At 37.3% G+C, this 20,088-nt stretch overlaps 1 protein-coding gene across 2 annotated transcripts in view; it reads left to right on the top strand.

The window, feature by feature from the left end:
- Window positions 1-20,088, top strand: part of TENM2 (teneurin transmembrane protein 2) — a 632,063-nt gene that overhangs the window by 385,860 nt on the left and 226,115 nt on the right. For both annotated transcript variants that reach the window (XM_075102131.1, XM_075102132.1), the window contains one exon: window positions 9,942-10,151. In XM_075102131.1, coding sequence (XP_074958232.1) covers window positions 9,942-10,151 — 210 coding nt within the window. The remainder of the gene's footprint in view (window positions 1-9,941; window positions 10,152-20,088) is intronic.

Genomic DNA, 20,088 nt, shown 5'->3' on the forward strand with positions numbered 1-20,088 from the left:
TGTGTCACTAGAATAAATATCAAATAATGTGCTTGTAGATTTATCTAAAGAGGTGGATTTCATAGGATGCCTGGTAATTACCTGGTTAGGGCCTAATAACAACCTTTGCACTAGTTGAATTCCCTGGCATGAAACCTTAGCTGGTAAAATTGATAAATAGGAAATTTTCTTTCTTCCCAATATTTAAAAGCTGCACATATTATTAAGTTACTGCAAAGGTGGATATTCAGTCACATATGATGATGGTTGTGAATCTTCCAATAAGTTTCTAGTAAATACATTCCTAACCTTAGAATGTTATTTTTGTCCCACAAGGAACAGGCAATTGATGAACTGTTATAATTTAATGTAAGTTATAGTTAGTTCCGTAGAACCTTTTTTAGGGAAGATAAGTTAATGCAGGTTCATGTGAGTTATGTGTATTTGTCTGTTTCTTCTCATTCTGATTTTACTGGCTAAATCAGAGGTATGGTAAGATTAGAGAAACCATTTTGACTTTATGAGTGATGGGAAAAAAATCGTTGAAACAAATTACTGTTTTCCAGCTACAAAGGTATCAAACATATGCCAAGTAATCAGCTTGCTAGTGTAATAGGTTCACGAAGGAAAAGAGTTTTCTAATCTTATTCACCGATGTTTTTCCCAAGACAGCAACAGCTTTTATAAAATGAGGCTTATAACTTCTCATTACAGAATCTAATCTGCCCAAAAGACATTTAACAGCTGCAAAACCCTAACATCATCTAGCTGTAAATTGTTTTTATTATTTATCTTTGTTTAACTAAAAAAGAAAGGGGCATCAGATGATTTAACAAGACAGGAATTAAGTGACATAAGCTTTTGACAGCAGCAAATTATTCCTTTACATACTGAATTGGTTTAGATAATTTTTAAGTCATGACTGTCTACTTATTTTTAATATCCAAATTCCATAAAACTGATACATTTTGTAGATGGATTGCTTAGGAAAATTAATTTAACACTGAAAGTCAGAAGTGATTGATTTCCAAGATAGTCTTATTCTGCTGTATAGACTGTAGTAATGATAGTATCTTGCATTAGTACAGTGATTTTCATATTCAAGAATTACACATGTGCGGTGCTTCAGGAAATACTAACCTCCTACAGAAGTCAGATGGTTTACCGAAGATAACAAAACTGGAACAAGCTTGTGGAATGCATCTGTAATAAAAAATGGAGACCAGGACTTGCTTGTTCTTCTTCATTTGTCCCTTTTCTATTATCTACACTTCTCAAACTGTATTCCTTGGTGAGCATTAAATGGTTCTACTTCAGAGGAGTGGGAAGAGGAACGTATTAAATATGAATATATTTTAATGCTTTCTTTTTTCTTTTTTTTTGGTAACAGAAACTGGCTGCCATTTTGAAGTTTTTCTTTTTTCCTGTCATATAGAATACCTTATAAACAATATCTTGCCCTGCTGACAAAATTTAACTAGAACTACAACAGTGCTAAACCAATGAGACTTTATGCATTACTGTCATGAAGAATCTAGGATTATTTTGTTTTGTTTGGGATTTTCTTGATTTATCTCTACACACACACACACACACACACGCACACACATATCCACCCCCACCCCCCTCCACAGGATTGCTTGGAAATGTAAACATAAATTATAACATGTACCTAAGAAGAAATAGCCTTGAATTTTAGGATAATTTTATTTAAACAACATTTTAACTTCTAGACTATTAAAATGCTCTACCTACTTTTGCTTTTACAAAATGAATTTAAGAACCTTTCAAAACTAGAATTTATGCTGCAGCAGATCATCCTATGTTACTGTGTTTCATATTTTTTTATAAAGGAGGTAGAGATTTAGGCAGGTACGTGTTAATTTCTTCAGTGTCCTTTTCCTGAGGGCTTTGGTCCCCTTAGAGTTGATTTTGCTTTTTGATGTTTCACAGAAAGGCCCTAGGAAAACCTGGGTGTGGTTGAGACAAGAGTTTGTTCCATTGCCTGCTTGAGAGAGGAGGGAATGCCTGTTGCTTGCACTAAGTTTGGCGTCAGTATTCTTTGGAGATCTTGCCAGCATAAATGCTTTCACTCACCCTGAATGGAGCAGGAGTTCATGTGTTGATGATGGGATGGAGCTGTGCCTCAGCAGCACTGACGCTTGGCTCCTGCTGCTCTGGGGAACTGCAACACGAGTCTTTCAACATTTCAGCCACCTTGAAATGAAAAACCCACCAGAGAAGAAGAAGAAAAAAATAAAAAAAAAAGGAAGAAAGGTCTTGGGGCTTAAGGGGCCTGAGTGAAGTCCTTCTGAAGGAACATAGCTCCAGGCAGCCCCGGGGAGCAGAGTGGACAGTAGCCAATCTGTGATACCTGCAGTCCGCAAAGATGTAGTTGAGTTCTAGGCATAGACATCTCACTCCACAAACGGCTCCACTGTTTCTTACTGGGCAGAGCAGAACATACAAAGTGTAACCAGGCTCTCTGTGTGCCATGCAGGGCTCTGCCATTCTACACTCAGAGGAGCTACTGATCAAAGATACAAACCTGTCTTACGCATTGATAGAAATTACCTTTTTGGGCATAATCTTGCCTATACCACCTTTACATAGTTATCACTTTTTTATTATCTTCACTCTGTTCATGCTATTGCTTGGATTTTATGCTTTTTGTGCATAACAAAAGTTTTGAAAAAATTAAACACGGCACATAGGGGGTTATTAATTTTGCTAAATGGGAAAGCTACAAACCCATAGTACTGATTTGTCACTGTTACGTAAATCACAGATGATGACTTATTGTGTCTAGATCGCTTTTTCGGTATTCTCTTTTAATTGTTTCAAAGCCAGAATCTGTCTTTGCCTGGTATGATACAATGGTATCAACTTCATCCCTATTTGTTCTGACTATCATTTTTGATGCAGAGAAATATCTAAAAAAACATCAATAAACAAGTCTGTGCAGGAATATCAGCCCTATGCTTTTTTTTCCTTGGACTCTTGTGAAAACACTTTTCTTAGCTTGGCTGGTTTTGTTCATTTGTACTTTCAGAGAGATAGGAGCTTGAGAAGCACTAGAAGTACCTTTCTTCAGCGATAACTCTCTATCATCCAAATCCTGATTAATAACTTTCTTTTTTGCTGTTTCAAAGCTTGTTTGCCTCAGAGAAAAAAAAATGCGACAGGAGTTTAGGCAACAGAAAGCAACTTGGTGCTGAAGGAAATGATCACAAATTGTCAGATTTCTTTCCCTTTTTTTCTTGCATACTTCATTTTGGGCTTGCGTTTTGTCTTGTTGACTTGAAATGCACTCTGATGAATGAAGGGTTAAATGAGTCCTCTTTACAGATAAATTAGCATTCATCCTTGCCAGATGAGGAAACTCTTAGGTGGTGTGTCTTGTCTTTCTCCTGAAAGCTCGCGTTACGGGCTGCTTAGCTCTGGGGGAAAATGACTTTCTCCCCTGAGAAAAGTTTTGCCTGCTGGGGCTCTGCACTGGCCTCCAGTGCACTGAAGTACAAATGCCATTTTAGCTACAAAAAATAATAGATGCTGTTATTATACAGGAAACAGGTGGTTTTTCCTGTTGTCAGTTAACTAGTAATTTCATCAATACAAAATATTTATATTCCTTATGCCAGTTGAGGCAATATATACTTAATTTATTAAATATGAGACTGCTTGAGAGTACCCAGCCCATTGGCAAGACATGCTTTTCACAAATATTTGAAGGACAGTGTTTTTTCTTGTAGAAAGCAGTTATTCTGAGGAGGAATAGGAGTCTGCTGAATGTGCCGTACCTCAGGGAGGTTTCACCTTCATCAGCCACCTGCTTAATTTATAGTGCTTTGTACTGCGGAAACATGCATCTTATGTTATCTAGTTGTTTTCTGACACATTTAGCAACATTTCTCAATCTTTAAGGTGAACTTAACATTGCTGACAGCATAGGTGCTTTGGTTAGGCTGACTTGGAAACGTAGGGAGAATGTGTGTGTGCTTTAGGAGGAGGTGAGGCATCGTGTTACCCCTGACAGCAGGGTCACAGAACCATGGAGCCATAGGACAGCCGGGGTCCTGGCTGTGTTCCTTGTATTGATTCCGTTTGGCTTTTCAGCTCTGTTTCCTGAGGTAAAGGAGAAAAGGAGGGGGATATCTGATCCTTCGCTTTTGTCATCTGTAGGTAATGTCCAGCCAATGCCAGTACTAGACAGCCTTCCTTTTATAATTTCAGTAAATATGAGCAACAGAGCAACTGCTGCTAATGATACTGTCCGTCATTTAAGTCACTAACATAGTTTTATGGGATTACATTATATAGGGTTCTATACTTCGTATTGGTGTAACATGAATATCAGCTTCAATCAGTGAATGTCAAAATCTTAATTGCCAATTAAGTGTTATACAGTTTCTGTTATGATGCCATCAGTTGTGTAGAAACAAGTCATCTCCTTTCACTTTTTACTTCTCTCACTTCCTGCATTAGTACTTGAATGCTACTACATCTTCCAAACAGTTGTTTTAAAAAGAACAGTTTATAAAGTTTCCCGTCTTTCTGCAGTCTAATAATGTTATGGATTGCACAGTGAGTTTTTGGCTTGTGTGTATCTTTTCTCTTTAAGTCCTGGTCCTTTTGACCAGAGCTGTAGAACAAAGATATAAGTGACTTTATTGATAGCATTATATGTGACTGTAGTTATTACAGACCATTTGGATACATGAAATTCTCAGTGAGACGTGCTGAAAATGCATGGGGTTGAAAATCTACCCAGATTTTTGCTACATATGTGCTAACCTTCAAAGTGAGATTCTCCTGATGGGAAGAACTTGAGAATTCCACTGCAGGGACAATTAGCTTTGAGATCTGTATTTACCACCTCTGGGATTCAGAGCTTTTCTAACAAAATAAGTTTTTATATTGAAGTGGATAGCATAGGAGTGTGCAAACACAACAAACAAGTTTGGTCTCCCCTGTGCCTAAGTTAATGGCAGAATGGCTATTTAAGAAGTCTGGATTGATCCTTTACACCTCTTAAAATAATCTTTTTGGGGTATTAAGTGTATCTATCTAAATGTGTGTGGGTAAATTTATTTAAATATAAAAATATTTATATAAATATATAATTATGTTTCTTATATGTTGTTAGGCAGCAATACTATACTATAGTACAGTTGGCCGAAAGGTTACTTAACAGCTCTTCAAGATGTATTTTTGTGACGCATAGTCCCACAGTGACTGGTTATAGGTCAAAATTCTTAAATTTTGGTTATTTTTGTCATGTTTGTTCCCTGCTTCCTGTCATGCACCATGGTGCAATGTAGAGGCCAGGGTTTCACACACACATGGGCTTTATTCACTCACAAAACTCCATGGCCCTTTGCAAGAGGAGGAAGAAGGGGGAGTATGGAAAATGCATTGCAAAATTCCTTCAGTAACTGATAAGCAGCCTGCTTTTCTTCTTTGATTGTGTCTTTTATTTATGTGTATTAATGCTAGGAGTGATTGCAGGCAGTCCTCTTTTTTAACACCCACCCACCCAGTGATGGTTTTTGGTCTTTCAGACTAAAAGCAACCAGACTATCCCTTTCCCAAATGCATTACTGTGATGAAGATGAACAGAACTCTCCTTAGCTGTCCTGTAAGTGTCTGGGCTTGAGACAGCCTGCTCTGTCACCCCCTTGCTGTGTTACACCATGACCACACATGGCAGGTACATACTGGTAAGCTTGTGCCTATTTTAACCTCTGTCTGGCTGTGAAGCTGTCCTTAACACGGAGAATAAAGGAATTCCTCACACCTACGTCTGACCTGCGTACTCAGCTTTTGTGGATGTCTTCCTGAGGCTGGTTGTGGAGCTGTGGCATCATTACCAGCTACAAGCGTGGCACGATTTTTGAATGTTGATTCTATGGCAGATTTTAAGCCTTAGGGACTTAAAGTGTAGCAGTAATTGAGGAATGGTTTCATAAAAGTTTCTGGGTGATGAAGAAAGATGTGACTATTTAAAAGAAAAAAATGGAAGTAATAAGTCTCTGCTGTCTGCTATATAATCTTAAGGGAGAAAAGGGAATATAAGTGATAAGAGGGTAAAAACGGCCCTTGCAGAATGAGGTGCCTTGTGGCATGGAAGCCTAAAGCTATCCCAAACCAGAATGCCCTCCAGAAGGAGAGTTATCAAGTTTTTCCCTTCACTCCAAGTAGTAAGATAAGAAAAATGACAGGAGAAAGCAATGAGGGGAAAAAAAAAGGCAAAGGTTTTTTTGTTTTTCTCTGCTTGCTTTGTTTGAAAAGTGCCTTAGAAATACTGTATTCAGTATCTGTATGAGTACTTGCCATGCATGAGTATATGCATTATGAACACGCATACGAACAGATATTTGAAGAAAAACTAATATTAACTTGCTGTTGAAATTGTAATATATCAGCTTTTAGACTTCGGGTTCCCTTTCTAGCAGTTGTCTGATATGTTTCTTTGTGTATGTTACACAGTTACATTATTGCTGTCAATAGACGTAAGTATCCATTACATAGGGTTTCTGTCAAAGCACAACTAGATAAAAATCTTATTCGTAGAAGCTTTATCGTATTAACATATGAAGAGTAGATAGAGTAGATGCAAATTGTACAAACTCCTGTTTACATTATGGATTTAACTTTTCAAAACAGCAGTGTAATAGAATACTGAAGTTACCATATATCGCAGTATGTTTTATAATACTGTAGGGTATTGCAAGTCCCAATTTGAAGTAATGGAAATCTAGAATAATTTCAAGAGATGGGAGGTTTCAAAATACGACTGTTAAGGTATCTGCAGACACGTGAATGGGTCTGGCAAAAAGCTCAGGTTTACAAAATCTGTAAAGCTTAATCTGTTATTTTAAATGGTACAATAATACATTGAACTTACTTGACCAAGATAATAGTATTCAACAGTATGAATTGAACCCCTTATTTCTAACTTAAGAGTATGTAATAACAAATAAATTGAGTTTATCATGCTCTTTATAGCCTAACTCCGTACGTTCAATTCTCTTTGGTAGTTTCACAACCATTCTGTCAACTGTGTTACTGCAGATAGTTAACCTCTAGATTCATTTCCTAAGGCAACAAAGCTTAATAGTATCTTCCTGTTCCTCTTCAGTAATTTTTCAACTCACTTCCCACCAAATTTTACAAAAGGTTGGGTGTCTTAAGGTATTCCTGTGTGTTTTGGGGAGCATGGGTGGAAAGCCATACAGAGAGAAGTTCTATTAAAGCCCCACTACTTTAGAGGGAAAGGTTGTAGTGGGAGCTTAATGTTTAGTTGATGCCAAAACCCGACCTCACAAAAAGATCAAGAATGCCCAACCACAAGAAAAGTTTTAAACAAATTTGGCAGCTGACGAGGAAATCTAACCACAGGACAGATTGGCAATAGGTTCTGTGTCTCACAGACATCTATGTTTTTCAATTAACACGTGCTTATGGACAAATCTTCCTCAAGAGCCAACTTTCCACCAAAATAATGCAACGTTTAAACAACTCGATACCTTCTGTTTCCTCTAAGCTACAGACAGAGTTGTAGTAATTGGACGTTTTACCTTGTCTTCAGGGATCTGGGCTGTATTGTTTCATGATGGTAACAATGTGATTAGCTTTCCTGGCAAAAGAATTCTTGGTTTCTTCATTTCTCTCAATGATTTTGCAAAAACGTACCTAAATTTCTCTGATATGTAGTTTAGACAGAAGGCAAAATCTTTTTCGCTTCATCTCATCACCTGACACATCCAACATTTTTGTAACACACTAGTATTTCCATATGATACAGTAAATGCAGATTTTTAATTTATAAGCTGCTGCTTTTAACTTCTTATTGTTGAAGCAGAGCCAGAATATGTGAAAATTAAATACACACAATGGGCACAATGTCACATTCCTGTCTGAGGTATGTCAAACCCCAGCCTCTCTGCTTGTTTCCAACACATTGCAAAGAAACAATTAGAAACTGGTTTTGCTCAATCACTTCCCTTGAATGTTTAGGATAGTCACTGTAGTTTTTAATAAGAATAACATAATCAGCATTATTCCTGTCATCAACAGTAGAACTATTTCATCGTAAGTGCTAGTCCACAATGAAAATATTCAATGCATATTGAATTTTCCCTAGCATAAAAGACAGTAGATGGGGATTACTATGGAGTAGCTGAAACCCATTTCTGTCATATGATAACCTGGTCATTTAGGCATATCGTCAATTTATCCAGAGCTAAAAATATAATTAAAAATAAACAGAATAGTCACTTGCCTGTCTCCAGGTATTTATTTTATTTTTAACTTTTTGAAGGTATGAAAGTAGTTCATGCTATGTGCTGGTACCATGAAGTAGAAGGGGTTTTTTTTTCATTTTCTGTGGGTACCTTTGGTTGATTTCTGCTCCCCAGATATAATTTATATGTGATGGCCAGAATTTTTTACTTTTCTCTTTTTTTTTTTTTTCTCCTTTGGAATTTGATGACTCTAGAAGATCACCTAATGGTATAGACCTTAGTGTAACTCCTATAAAGGGAGGGGTTCTTTATTCCAAAAATGAAGATGTAACTAATGAGAAAGCCAGTGTATATTTGCTCTGCTACTGTTTCTTTACAATGATGGAAATAAGGATGCACCATTTTATGTAGTTGTGCTGCGTTTTAACATTTGTAACGGCATGCAGCAGATCTCTCTTTGCCTCACAGACTTTGGCAGTATCACAGAGGTCATATTTTCCTATGTATAAATTATTCATGAACAAGTTCTCCAATGCACTAGATAAACTTGCAGAGATTAGAATGTGTGTTTCTCTCCTTCCTCTTATCCCTACAACCGGTCATATTCTAATAGGCAATGCAAAAAAAAAACCGAAAAAAAACCAAACAAACAAAAAAAAAAAACACCAACCCCAAACCTGTCTTCATCTGTGTGCATTTGCTGAAGTGGATTGACACAACATTATGAGGGGAAAGTTCACAAAGGTAAAGAATAAATAAATATGAACGGGTTTTCCTGTTGACTCAATACCACTAGTTTAGCTGACCAAAAATATGTTGTTACAAGGGGCTGAGGTGTGTCATACACATTAAGGACGGGGTTTCAGAGTTGAAATTAATCTGTCTGGTGAGCTAGGCAGGAAATTCTGTCCCTACAGCACCAGTGCAGAAAGCAATGAGGGGGGAAGTACAGAAAAACTCAGAGTTTCTAACTCATATTCCTGCTTAGCCCATCTGTACAAATGGAAAAATTCCCTTTCAGCAATGCTGTCCCCTGTGTTTCCTGTCACATCTGTCTGTGGGTTTTGGAAAGATCTACAACAATACAGGAGGGACCTCAGCTTGGAGGTAGCCTTCATATGGTTCTTTTTACATGCCTCTAATAGATTCCTGTATGGGACCAATTTCCCTGGTAGAAAAAGAAAATAAAAATTGGACCACCACCATCTTTTTAATAGATGGTTACAGACAGGTGTTCTAATTCCAGGAATCAACTCATTATAGTCCCCTTCCACATTGGTCTTATTTAGCCCAAAAAACCTATCTCTGTCAAAATTCATCTAGTAAAATACGTAGCCAATTCACTTGCATTTTTAAGGATCTGAGAATGCAGCTTGGGGCCTTTCAGCGTTGGCTGCTCTGTGTGTCAGTGCCCAGGCAGACGGACTGCTTCCAATCCAGTGGTGTGCCCTTGCTCTCATTCATCCAGCGTCTGGTCACCTGATGGGCTACAAGCTGATGCTGTGGAGAGATTTTTGGAATGAGTTCACAACATAGCTGCTCACAATGCCTTGAATGTGATGTAAAGGGACAAGTTTGTACCAGTGGAGAGATTTTGTGGCTCTGCGCAGCAGTAATCATATGTAACGATGGACAGTTACTGTGCAATTACTTGGCTGTTTGGTTTTTTTCATTACATTCATTGCTGATCTTTGATCCCTGTGTCCTCTTTCCCAGGTCGTCCCATTCCACCTACATCCTCGTCTAGCCTTCTCCCATCTGCTCAGCTGCCCAGTTCTCATAATCCTCCACCCGTTAGCTGCCAGATGCCATTGCTAGACAGCAATACGTCCCATCAAATCATGGACACCAACCCTGATGAGGAGTTCTCTCCTAATTCTTATCTGCTAAGAGCGTGTTCAGGGCCACAGCAGGCTTCCAGCAGTGGTAAGAAAATTGCAAACATATGGAGTTTGTTTGTGACATGTTTGTGCTGGTTTTATGCATTTTTTTTTTTTCCAATGTGTTCTTACATCACCAAAAAATTGAGAGCGTATATGGAAATGAGGCAAACAAAAATCTCACTGTTTTATTTCAAGGAAACTTTTTTTGAAACACCATAAATCATACATGTTTTTCCTTCATTTTACTGTAGAGAGCTTTTTCTTTTTAGAAGTGTTATTTATAAGTAGTATAAAAATATTATTAAATTCTTATAATCAGAAGGATTTTTTTGAAATGGGTTTCCTGCTCCTTGATGCATCTTCTAAAAGAGAGGTGGATGCACAAAGGTTCTTTGCTCTGCATAGGCTAGTCCAATATTTCATGTAGGTGGTGAGGTTCTCTATGTAAAAATGTGAGTTGCTTCTGCCGTTCTATCTCCATTCTTGTTTCAGAATCTGTCTGATTCTATACTCCCAATGTCACATGTAACTAAGATACTGCTATTTTTCAGCAAATGAATTCTTGTCTTTCAGGCTACTGTTTTAAAACATTTGCAACTCAGCTATCAGTCATATAATCAGTAGCGGTTAGGGTTTTTCTTTCTTTGCTTTTCTTAATTGTTATTAACAGATACTGACTTTTCATTTTGACAGCCAAAAATTGAGAAATGAAGATGCAATCCTTTTTTAGAAATACAGGCAAAACAAAAGAAGGCTATTACAGCTCCGTATTTTTTGCCTTTTTTTTTTTTTTTAACATAGTTATCTATTGTGCAACTTATAACTTATAACTTTATAACTTCTAGTTATAAACTAGTTTGTGGTCTGCTCAAGGTCACTCTTTCCTCTAACAATACATGTCTGAACAGTATTGGAGGTAGTATGAGGTGTGGGACTGTTGATCTCTGTGGGGGCATAGAGTACACTTGAATGGTGCCCTTTAAACAGTGGCCAGTGGTGCCTGGTGGGAAGATGAGGCAATGACTTGAAGTTGAAACATAAGATTCAGAGTCGATATACGGTAAAACTTTTTCCCTAAGCATTGGATTGGAATAGGCTGCCCAGTGAGCCTGTGCAGTCTCTACCCTTGGATGTTTTCCAGAACAGGTTGGTTAAAATCCTGAGCTACTTGGTCTGACCTCAGAGCTACCCTTGCTTGTCAGGAGACTGGTCTAGGGACCTCCTGGGGTTGCCTTCATCCTGAGTTATCCTTTAACTTTATGATCCATTCAGATATGTTAAAATATAATTACACAAAGAAATAATAATTCAGAGATGGAGCATGCTTCTTTGGTACTTGAGGTTTGAGGGTGAAAAATATACTAGTTTTGACTTTTTTTTTTTTAAGAGGTTCAGGGGCCTCTGGGGAGCTGCACACCTCAAAATCTATAATGGACAACTCAACAGAAACGATAGAAATGGGGGAAAAAAGTGGGTATGATCTGTCTTTGATGAGTCAGTAAACTTCTGTAAAGGGTAGTCCTGCCTTAGAAACATTCAACTGTTTTTTGAAGGGGTCAGCCATTTCCAGATGAGGGTGATCTAGTTGATGAAGGGTCTTTGTATTTTCAAAAGGGTCTCAGCAAAATCTGTCACTAAGTGCTTTTAAGGAAACTAAACAACCAGGGTAAGAGGGAAGATTCCTGCATGGTAAGTAATTATTTGAAAGATGGTAAGCAGAAGCTGGAGCTCCCCAATGAATCTTCATGGGACATGAGGATACTTGAAGATTTCTTTTTTTTCTTTTTTTTTTTGGTGTAGTCTCACAATGTTTCCTTTAGAGAGTTTATAAGAAAATACCACAAAGTGACATATAGCTTAAATTGGAAAAGCTCACCTTTTTTTGTGTAGCTCATCCATATTCCTGAAAGATTTTCCGAGTAGCTTTTACCGCCTACATTAGATGGAAAGGTAGACAATGCTTTGATTATTTTTTTTTAATATTTAAAAAAATCTATTCTAGTTTCTGTGGAAACTTAGCGACATAGATCCAGACATTTGGGAGAGAGTAAATAAATTTAAATATTTTTTTAAAATTTGGGGTTGGGTTAAAAAGGAAGATTTGAAGCTATTTAGATTTAAGGCTTAGATTCCAGATAATCTTTGATCATTAATAAATATTTCCTAGCGCTTTCTAGGTTCTTCTTTAAACGTGTCTATCACAGTCTTCAAAGTACATGCTGAAGATGAAATGTTTGCAGAAGTCTCATACTGATTACATTATATAATAAGTGTCCTCTTGTTTGATTGTACACTTATGCTTGCTTCAACCTCTACAATTACAAGATAGCTCCTCAACAAGTTTAAGATGAGTCTTCTTGGATATGAGGTGATAGTCATCCACATGGACTGCCCTCTGCCCTTCACAATAGCCATTCTTGATATATCTGGAAAACTCATTTGCCTAAAAAAATTACCTAATCAAATCTTCCATCAAATGAGCAATCTATTGTTGATATTATGAAGGCCTTTAATCTACAATAAATCTTTGTTAGAACTCATCAGAGCTTCCAGTCTGAGAGAAATGTGATTATAGCACTCTTAAAATGGCATTACATCACCGGGGTGATTGGTTTATCATTTAGAGAAGCGACATCAATCATAACTAGCATAACCACACAGTAAATGAATTCAACCTTTCTCCTGCAGAACAATGACACAATAATTGCTCAAAATCAGACTTAAAATGAAATCACAAAATGCACTTTCTTAAATATGATGTTAACCTAATGGAATATATTATTAAAAATCATGTTTGAGGAAATTCTATGTAATTAAAAATATGTGAAAATGTATTCATTTTTTCTCTCATTAGAACTTGATTTCAGTTGCAGAATCATTTTCTATGCCACGGATATTATGCTGTGTTTAGCTGAACTCCCATCACTTACATTCCTCTGCTTGCATTTCTTAATATAATATGCAGCACAATTATATGTGATGAAGGACAAGAGGTTTTTGAAATCTGGTGCACCTGCTGTGATAGTGTTTTGAAAAACACAAATATTTTAAAAGAAACAAGACCCTTTACCAATGAAAAGCTAGTGGACTTTTAATTTTTCCCCTTTAAAAGTAGTTCAGTTCGTGTTACACCATTTTCTAGGATGGTTTCTTACAGCTAGCTGTAAGAATATGTTTATTTCTTGTTCTTCTAAACATTGTATGTATTTTCTTTCTTGTAACAATAAGGTGACTCATCTTGTTGGAATGCCATTTTAATGGCTTCAATCATAATACAATATAACAGGGTGGTTTTCAGTCTTACATAAAAAAAAAAAAAAGGTAAGGGCTTTTGTTGCCAGCACCTTTGTCTTGACTTTTTATATAGGAATTACTCCTATTAAACCAAATTTTGGAATCCCAACAGAAAAACTCTTTGTTTTGTTTTTCAACATGAGTAAAACACATAGGATATACCTACTTGCTCAATAGTTTTTCATATAATGATCCATAATTAGAAACATTCATCATCTTCATCCATTCTAACAATGAGAAAGTAGATGCAGAATGACTTGGAATATTTTGATTTTGGGAAAATTCTAAACTGTGCATTAGATATTGTCATGATTCCCAAGAAGTTACTGGCATTTAACTGGAAGGGGGATCATTCCCAGTTTTTCAGTGTTAACCTGTCTTTTTGGCTTAGAGACAATAATACAAAGCAGTTGGCTCAGTGTAACAATATTTGCCCACAGAGTAGTTTGGACACTGCTTAGAAGACAGGGTTTGCTTTGATTTTTTTCATAGGCAGTTACTGGCAGCAAGGAGAGGGGAATGGAGATATTCAAGGGTTGGCTTAAATGAAATTATTGTTGTTTAGTGTTGTTTGTGAGTTAGAGTTGAAATAAAAAATAAGACTAAGAATTCTTATGCTTATCACCCTAATTTGTCGCAATTTATTATGTAAAATATAGACATTCTTTATATTCAGTGTAAATATCTAGAAGAATCTCCTGTGTTCAACAGATATTACCTGTTGCATTTTAATCTAGTATGTAAAAATCTTTTTTTCTGAAGGAAGCTAGAACTTTCGCGAATGCATTGTAGCTGGAAGTCGTCTTTTGAGATCCTCTGCTGAGAATGCTTGGAAGTGTATGTTTTATAATCCTCTACAAGCTGGCATCAAATAAACAGATATTTCCAGTTTCTGGTGTATAATGCAAACCCATAGAGAAGATAGTAATCTTTAAGGAATAAATGAATCCTATAGAAAAATAATTACATCTCTTTCAGATGATCAAGTATCACCCCGTACTGAACGGAGAAAGTAGTTTCTGTATCTGCCAACTTACATGATAGAACATAAAGTAGCAACAACAAAAATCTAGAATCCATAGCTCATTTTTTTTTTTCCTCATAAAGGATTGACTTTGCTTTCTTAAGAGACTAAATAAAAGTGTTTGGATATCTCAGTAGGTAGCACCTTCATCTTATTGCCAGAATGACATGGATTTAAACTGTAGATAAGAAACCGAGGCATGCATAGCTGTCCCAGCATGATATCCAGTTGCTGGGTTGCTGGAGGAACAATTCCGCAATTAACCAGGCTCAATACTGAGCATTAAGTATTCTGACAGGAATCTCATGGAGTTCAACAAAGGGAAATGCAAAGTCCTGCTCATAGGGAGGAGTAACCCCCTGTACCAGTACATGCTGGGGCTGACTGGCTGGGAAGCAGCTACTCAGAAGTGCACCTTGGGATCCTGGGGGACAAGAGATTGACCATGAGCCAGCAACGTGCCCTGGGGCAATGAAGGCCAGGAGCACCCTAGGGTGCATTAGGCAAGCACTGCCAGCAGGGCTGAGGGAGGTGATGCTTCCCCTCTGCTCAGCACTGGTGAGACAGGTTGGGAGTGCTGGGCTCCACAGTACAAGAGACATGGACTTACTGGAGCATGTCCAGTGAAGGACCAATAAGGTAATCCGTGGACTGGAGCACCTAACAGACCAGGAGAGGCTGAGAGAGCTGGGACTATTCAGTCTGGAAAATAAAAGGCTCAGGGGGATCTTATCCCAATGGGGAAAAATAATGACAAGGGAGACAGGCTCTTCTCAGTGGTGTCCACCGACAGAGTGAGAGGCAACGGGCTTAAACTGAAATACAGAAAATTCAGTTTAAACCTAAGAAGAAACTTTTCATATCATGAAGAGAGGTCAAGCATTGGAACAGTTTGCCCAGAGAGGCTGTAAAGTCTGCATCCTTGGAAATGCTCAAAAACATCCACCGTAACAATTTCAGCAGCTAGTACCTTTTAGAGGTGTGGAAGACCTACAGGTTCTTTGCATGGCACAAGGCTGGCCAGAACTTAGTGAGTAGGTTTGTGGTAGCTCCTTGTGCAGCCCCAGCAAAAGGTACAGATTGCTCCATTCCACACTCCATGCTCCCAGAGGTTTTGTAGTTTCCCAGTGTTGACTATTAAAATGGTGAAATTTGATTCTGCACAGATTCAAAGGAATTGTCTCATGGTGACTCCAAGTCCATGGACATTCTTTTTTGATCCACACAGTATGGCATCATCAAACATGTGCTCATATACTGTTATTGCGGGTGGTAGAGGTCTTGCCCACATACTTGCACAGAAATTAAGCATAGGATGTTTGATATTTTTTAAAAATTTGCAGAAAGTTTTTTGTTTTGTTTGTTTTTTGCCTTTGAAATACCATAAGCAATGTTTTTCTGATTACATTTTACAACAATGCAGGAAAAAAAGAGTTGCAGTTTAACATTTTAATTTCTTTTTCCAAATTGAGAGGAATTTATATATGTTTGTGTCTGGGTCCATCATTGTTGTTGTTATTATAATTGAGGATTTCAGTGCTATTGGCTTTTTTTCTATCTTGGCACACATAGCTGTTATGTGCTGCCCAAGAAGTAGAAGAAAGCAATGCCAATTTGAAGAATTCTGCCCTTATTGCTTAATGTAGCTGAAAAACATAAACCACTCTATATTTTTCAAAGGCTTCTCTTCAGCAGATGACAATGTCCAAAAAAGACGCCTCTGTTACAGTAGATAAGATTGAATAGAAATACTAAAACCTGTTGGTTTCTAGTGTTTGTGCTATGAAGACTAGCTCCTAGGTTAGAAGTTTTAAGCTTTGAAGTTTTAATAGTCTCTTTAAGTGCATATTGTTTTAAACAGTGTAGAGATTTAGCAGCAAGGTCTTTAAATAGGTTGGTTTTTTCCTATATGTTTTTAATACTTAAATTCTCTAAATCCCTAATGGCCAGTCACATCCTAATTCTGTTGCATCTCTTGAGCACTAGGTCTAATTTTAGAGCTTTGGACTGGAATTAGAAACAGAGGGAACAGCATGAACTATGTTTTCCCATTGAAACTGAAGGGTGTACTTTTTCTTAAGTATTTGCTCCATGTTGCTGCAACTATTACTGATATTATTGCTGCTGCTAATCTGTGTAGCTTATGTTGACAATGCCAGCAGATGTCTGAATTTAAGCAGAAGACATGATTCTAGATATTAAGATATTGCAGAAATATTAGATTTATTAACTTATAAATTCATAATTGTAACAGACAAATCAGAAACAGAAGGTTCTATGGTAATAAAAATTATAATGCGTTACAAAAAGATATAGAATTGAGAACAGGTTCTAATTCTGTTGTTTCTCTATTTTTCTTAAGCTCACCATGGTTTTGAGAGCTTCGGAGATTTTTCTTAGCTGCTTTTACATAATTTTTGTTTAGGGTTTTAAATGTGTTAAGCTGGCAGCCTCTGTAGTGATAAAAGCAGCAGAACAAAGCAGCTGCAGTACTAACTTCCCAAGGTTCCTTTTCTCCAGCATGTTACGCTGCTTTTTTCTGAGATCTACCATAACAGTTGGGAAACAACTTAAGTTACTATGGCCAGTTAGGCCTTGTTTTTTCTCATTACCAATCCTTATTTTGTCTCCTAGCAGCTGGTTTGAGATCACCAATTAATGTCATGCGTTTGAAACCTAAAGACTGGATAATGGTGCTCCATGCCATTGTGCCAAGAAAATGGGTGCCTAGACTTGGTACCTTGCTTGAAAACCAAAAGATTCTGGGGATATTACAATTGTAAGCAGGAAAACTCTCTCTTTTTTTTTTTTTTTTTCTTTTCTTCCATATGCTGAGCCCAGATGCTGTTCGTGTGTTTTTCCTTTGTGTGTAGAAAAAACAAAAATTGTTCTTGCTAATGCTCGCTGCTGTAGGTTGTACTGCATGTGAAAGAATTTCTCAGAATTTCTCAAAATACTTTTGTCTTTTGATACAGAGTTTTGAATCTTCTGAACTACACCTCCCTTTTCATTGGCAATAACATAGCCCTAACAACTTCCAAAGTGGATTTTGCACCTGTTTATGTGGAAAGGCAACATTTAGAAAACCTTTCATGTTTTTAACCATCACCAACAATTCAGTAGCTGATTCAAAATGAAGAGTCAAGCCCATGCAAGCCTGTGCACTTCACAGATGATAAAATTGAGAACCTAAAATTTAGGATGTGATTTGATCAGAACTCTGCAATATTTGTGCACAGGATTTTCTGTGTGGTGAGTGTTTGTTTGATTTTGTAATAACAAAAACTTTAATCACTTCATTCTTTCTCCCTGCAAATCCAAGTAAGTGCTGTTATAAACACGTAAAGGCAAGGAGACACTCTTCATCTGAGTCAATATCTTGTCTTATGGATTTCCTGATTTTGATAAGTCAAAGCCATACACTTCTTCTTTCTTTAAATAAAAAATTATCAATTTATTTAGTGCTTAATTGTTGTTCCTGGTTATAGAATTGCTCCAATAGATTTTATAGTTATATAATACCTACTTCTAATACGCTTATAAATATTAGCATCTTATCAGGCAAATCTGTAAATATGTCATCTACCAATCATGTTAACATCTTCAGAAACCGAGTTTATCTTCATATAATGCATGATTAAATCAATACAAATTAGTATTTCTTTTCTGTTGGAAGATGTTCAATCTTACTCTAAAAACTACAAGAGATGGAGAGCTCTTACTACATTGCTGGAGAAACTGCTTAGTGGTTATTAGTTATTCTCACTGTTGTTTGGGTTCCCCCCCACCCCAATTCACACCTGACTCTGCCTGACAGTTCTCCCATGCATCTTTTATATCCCTTCAGCATAAACAGGAAGAAACCTGAACTCTGTCATTTTGCTCTGAATATTTTTCCCTTTCTATTCCCCTGTTACAGCCCAGTTGCCTCCTGGGAGTATGTACACTAAAACGGTTTGCACATACAGCTTTATTGATGAAACCCTCCACTGAAAATACAGCTCACCTAAGCAAAATATACTTTCCTGTTACTTCCTAATCCAATTCCTCGAGTGGATTAGGCCATGTTTTAAAGAGGACTCCTTGGCTTGCATCACTGCATCTTCTGCTGGATTTTGCTGATGCATGCTTTTGTAGACCAGAATTTTGTCTTACAATTTCAACTTCAGCAGCAACCTTGTGCAGCCACTGTTACAGTGGAAATGTAATAAAAGTATGTGGTTCCTCCGTTAAACAGCTGCTTTATTTTGATGCAGATTTACAAATGTTTCCTGTAGAGGGAGCATGATGAAGGTGCACAACATGGGGTTTATGTTGGGAAGCTGAGTAAATGTTCAGAGGCTTTGATGTTGTGACATGCCTTCAGAGCTGAGCATAGCATTTCAGCTTGGTTCTGTTTGTGGTGATGCTCTTTACTTGCATCATGTTTGTCCTGATACTGCCTGTGGGTAGCTGGCTTATGCCACTCTAAAGATTCAGGAACTGAAGGAGTTTGAGTGCAAACCTTGATCTGACCAGTTCCTTTCTAGTCTGTAATTCCTATGTTGTTTATAATAATTACATACTGAAACTACAGGTGAGGGGCTATTTCTCTCATGTAAGATAACCATCCAAACAATATGCCCTTCTTTATTACATTACAAATATACATATTTTATTTTTTCTGCCAGATTCATACACAGTAAAGCTGAGGACTCTGAATGTTTGTAAAAGTTACCTAAATTACTGGCCTGAGTAAATGCTTACTCTTTTATCTTGACGTCAAGGCATAGAGGGAATCCTGTTCCATTTTGTCAGGTCCCCAAATGTTTCCACAACTCAATCTGTGGCATTCACACATGAATGAAATTGTATCTCTCTGTTCCATTTGTTTGGATTCTGTGTTTTATTCCAGACTGTAGCAATGCTGAACTTGCTCCTGGTTCCCTAGGTTGCTTTTATTGCAGTGACCTTTTCCATCTATGTAGGGTGCTATTTGTCATTCAGCTCTCCTTCAGTCCCTACCTCACCCCACCAAGGCATTGCCTTACATGCTGCTCTTTTACAATAGTTCCTTTCCATTTAATGCATTTGTGTTGGATATCATAGGGCTGTAACAGTCTGATTTTCAGTAACTGAGCTTTTCATCTGTTTAATCAGGTCAGGTCTAACAATTTGTGAAAGAAATAAATAAATGCATACATACAAGCAGAAACATGATGGCATCTTTGTCACTATAGTGATAGCTGGTACTTCTCTTGCATATCTGGGATCTGATAAAAAAACCTAGTAAATCAGAAGGAAAAAGAATTGGCAACTTAATGTGGAAGTTGTATTGTTTTGAGAAGACTCCTTGTGCTTGATGCTCTGTTAATTGAGGAGCAATAACTAGAACACTGTAGAAATTGAGAATGACCTTTTATAAAAGGTAAAAAGCAATGTGTGGCTGTAGAAGCCTGTATATACCAAAACCCTAAAAGCTAGGGACTCTTGCTCTGCTGCTAGATCTTTCAAAATCTGCCAAAGGACTGGCTTACTGTGAACTACCATGCCCCGAAACTTCCATTCATAACAATAGCAGAAAAATTCAGCATTATCTCAGTACACCCTAAGAAATTATTTATGACATTGTTATTTTGAAACATCCTTCTTGGTCTTGAATCTTCAAACCTGGGGACAGTTG

The sequence above is a fragment of the Phalacrocorax aristotelis genome, chromosome 8 (assembly GCF_949628215.1).
Source record: "Phalacrocorax aristotelis chromosome 8, bGulAri2.1, whole genome shotgun sequence".
NCBI lineage: Eukaryota > Metazoa > Chordata > Aves > Suliformes > Phalacrocoracidae > Phalacrocorax > Phalacrocorax aristotelis.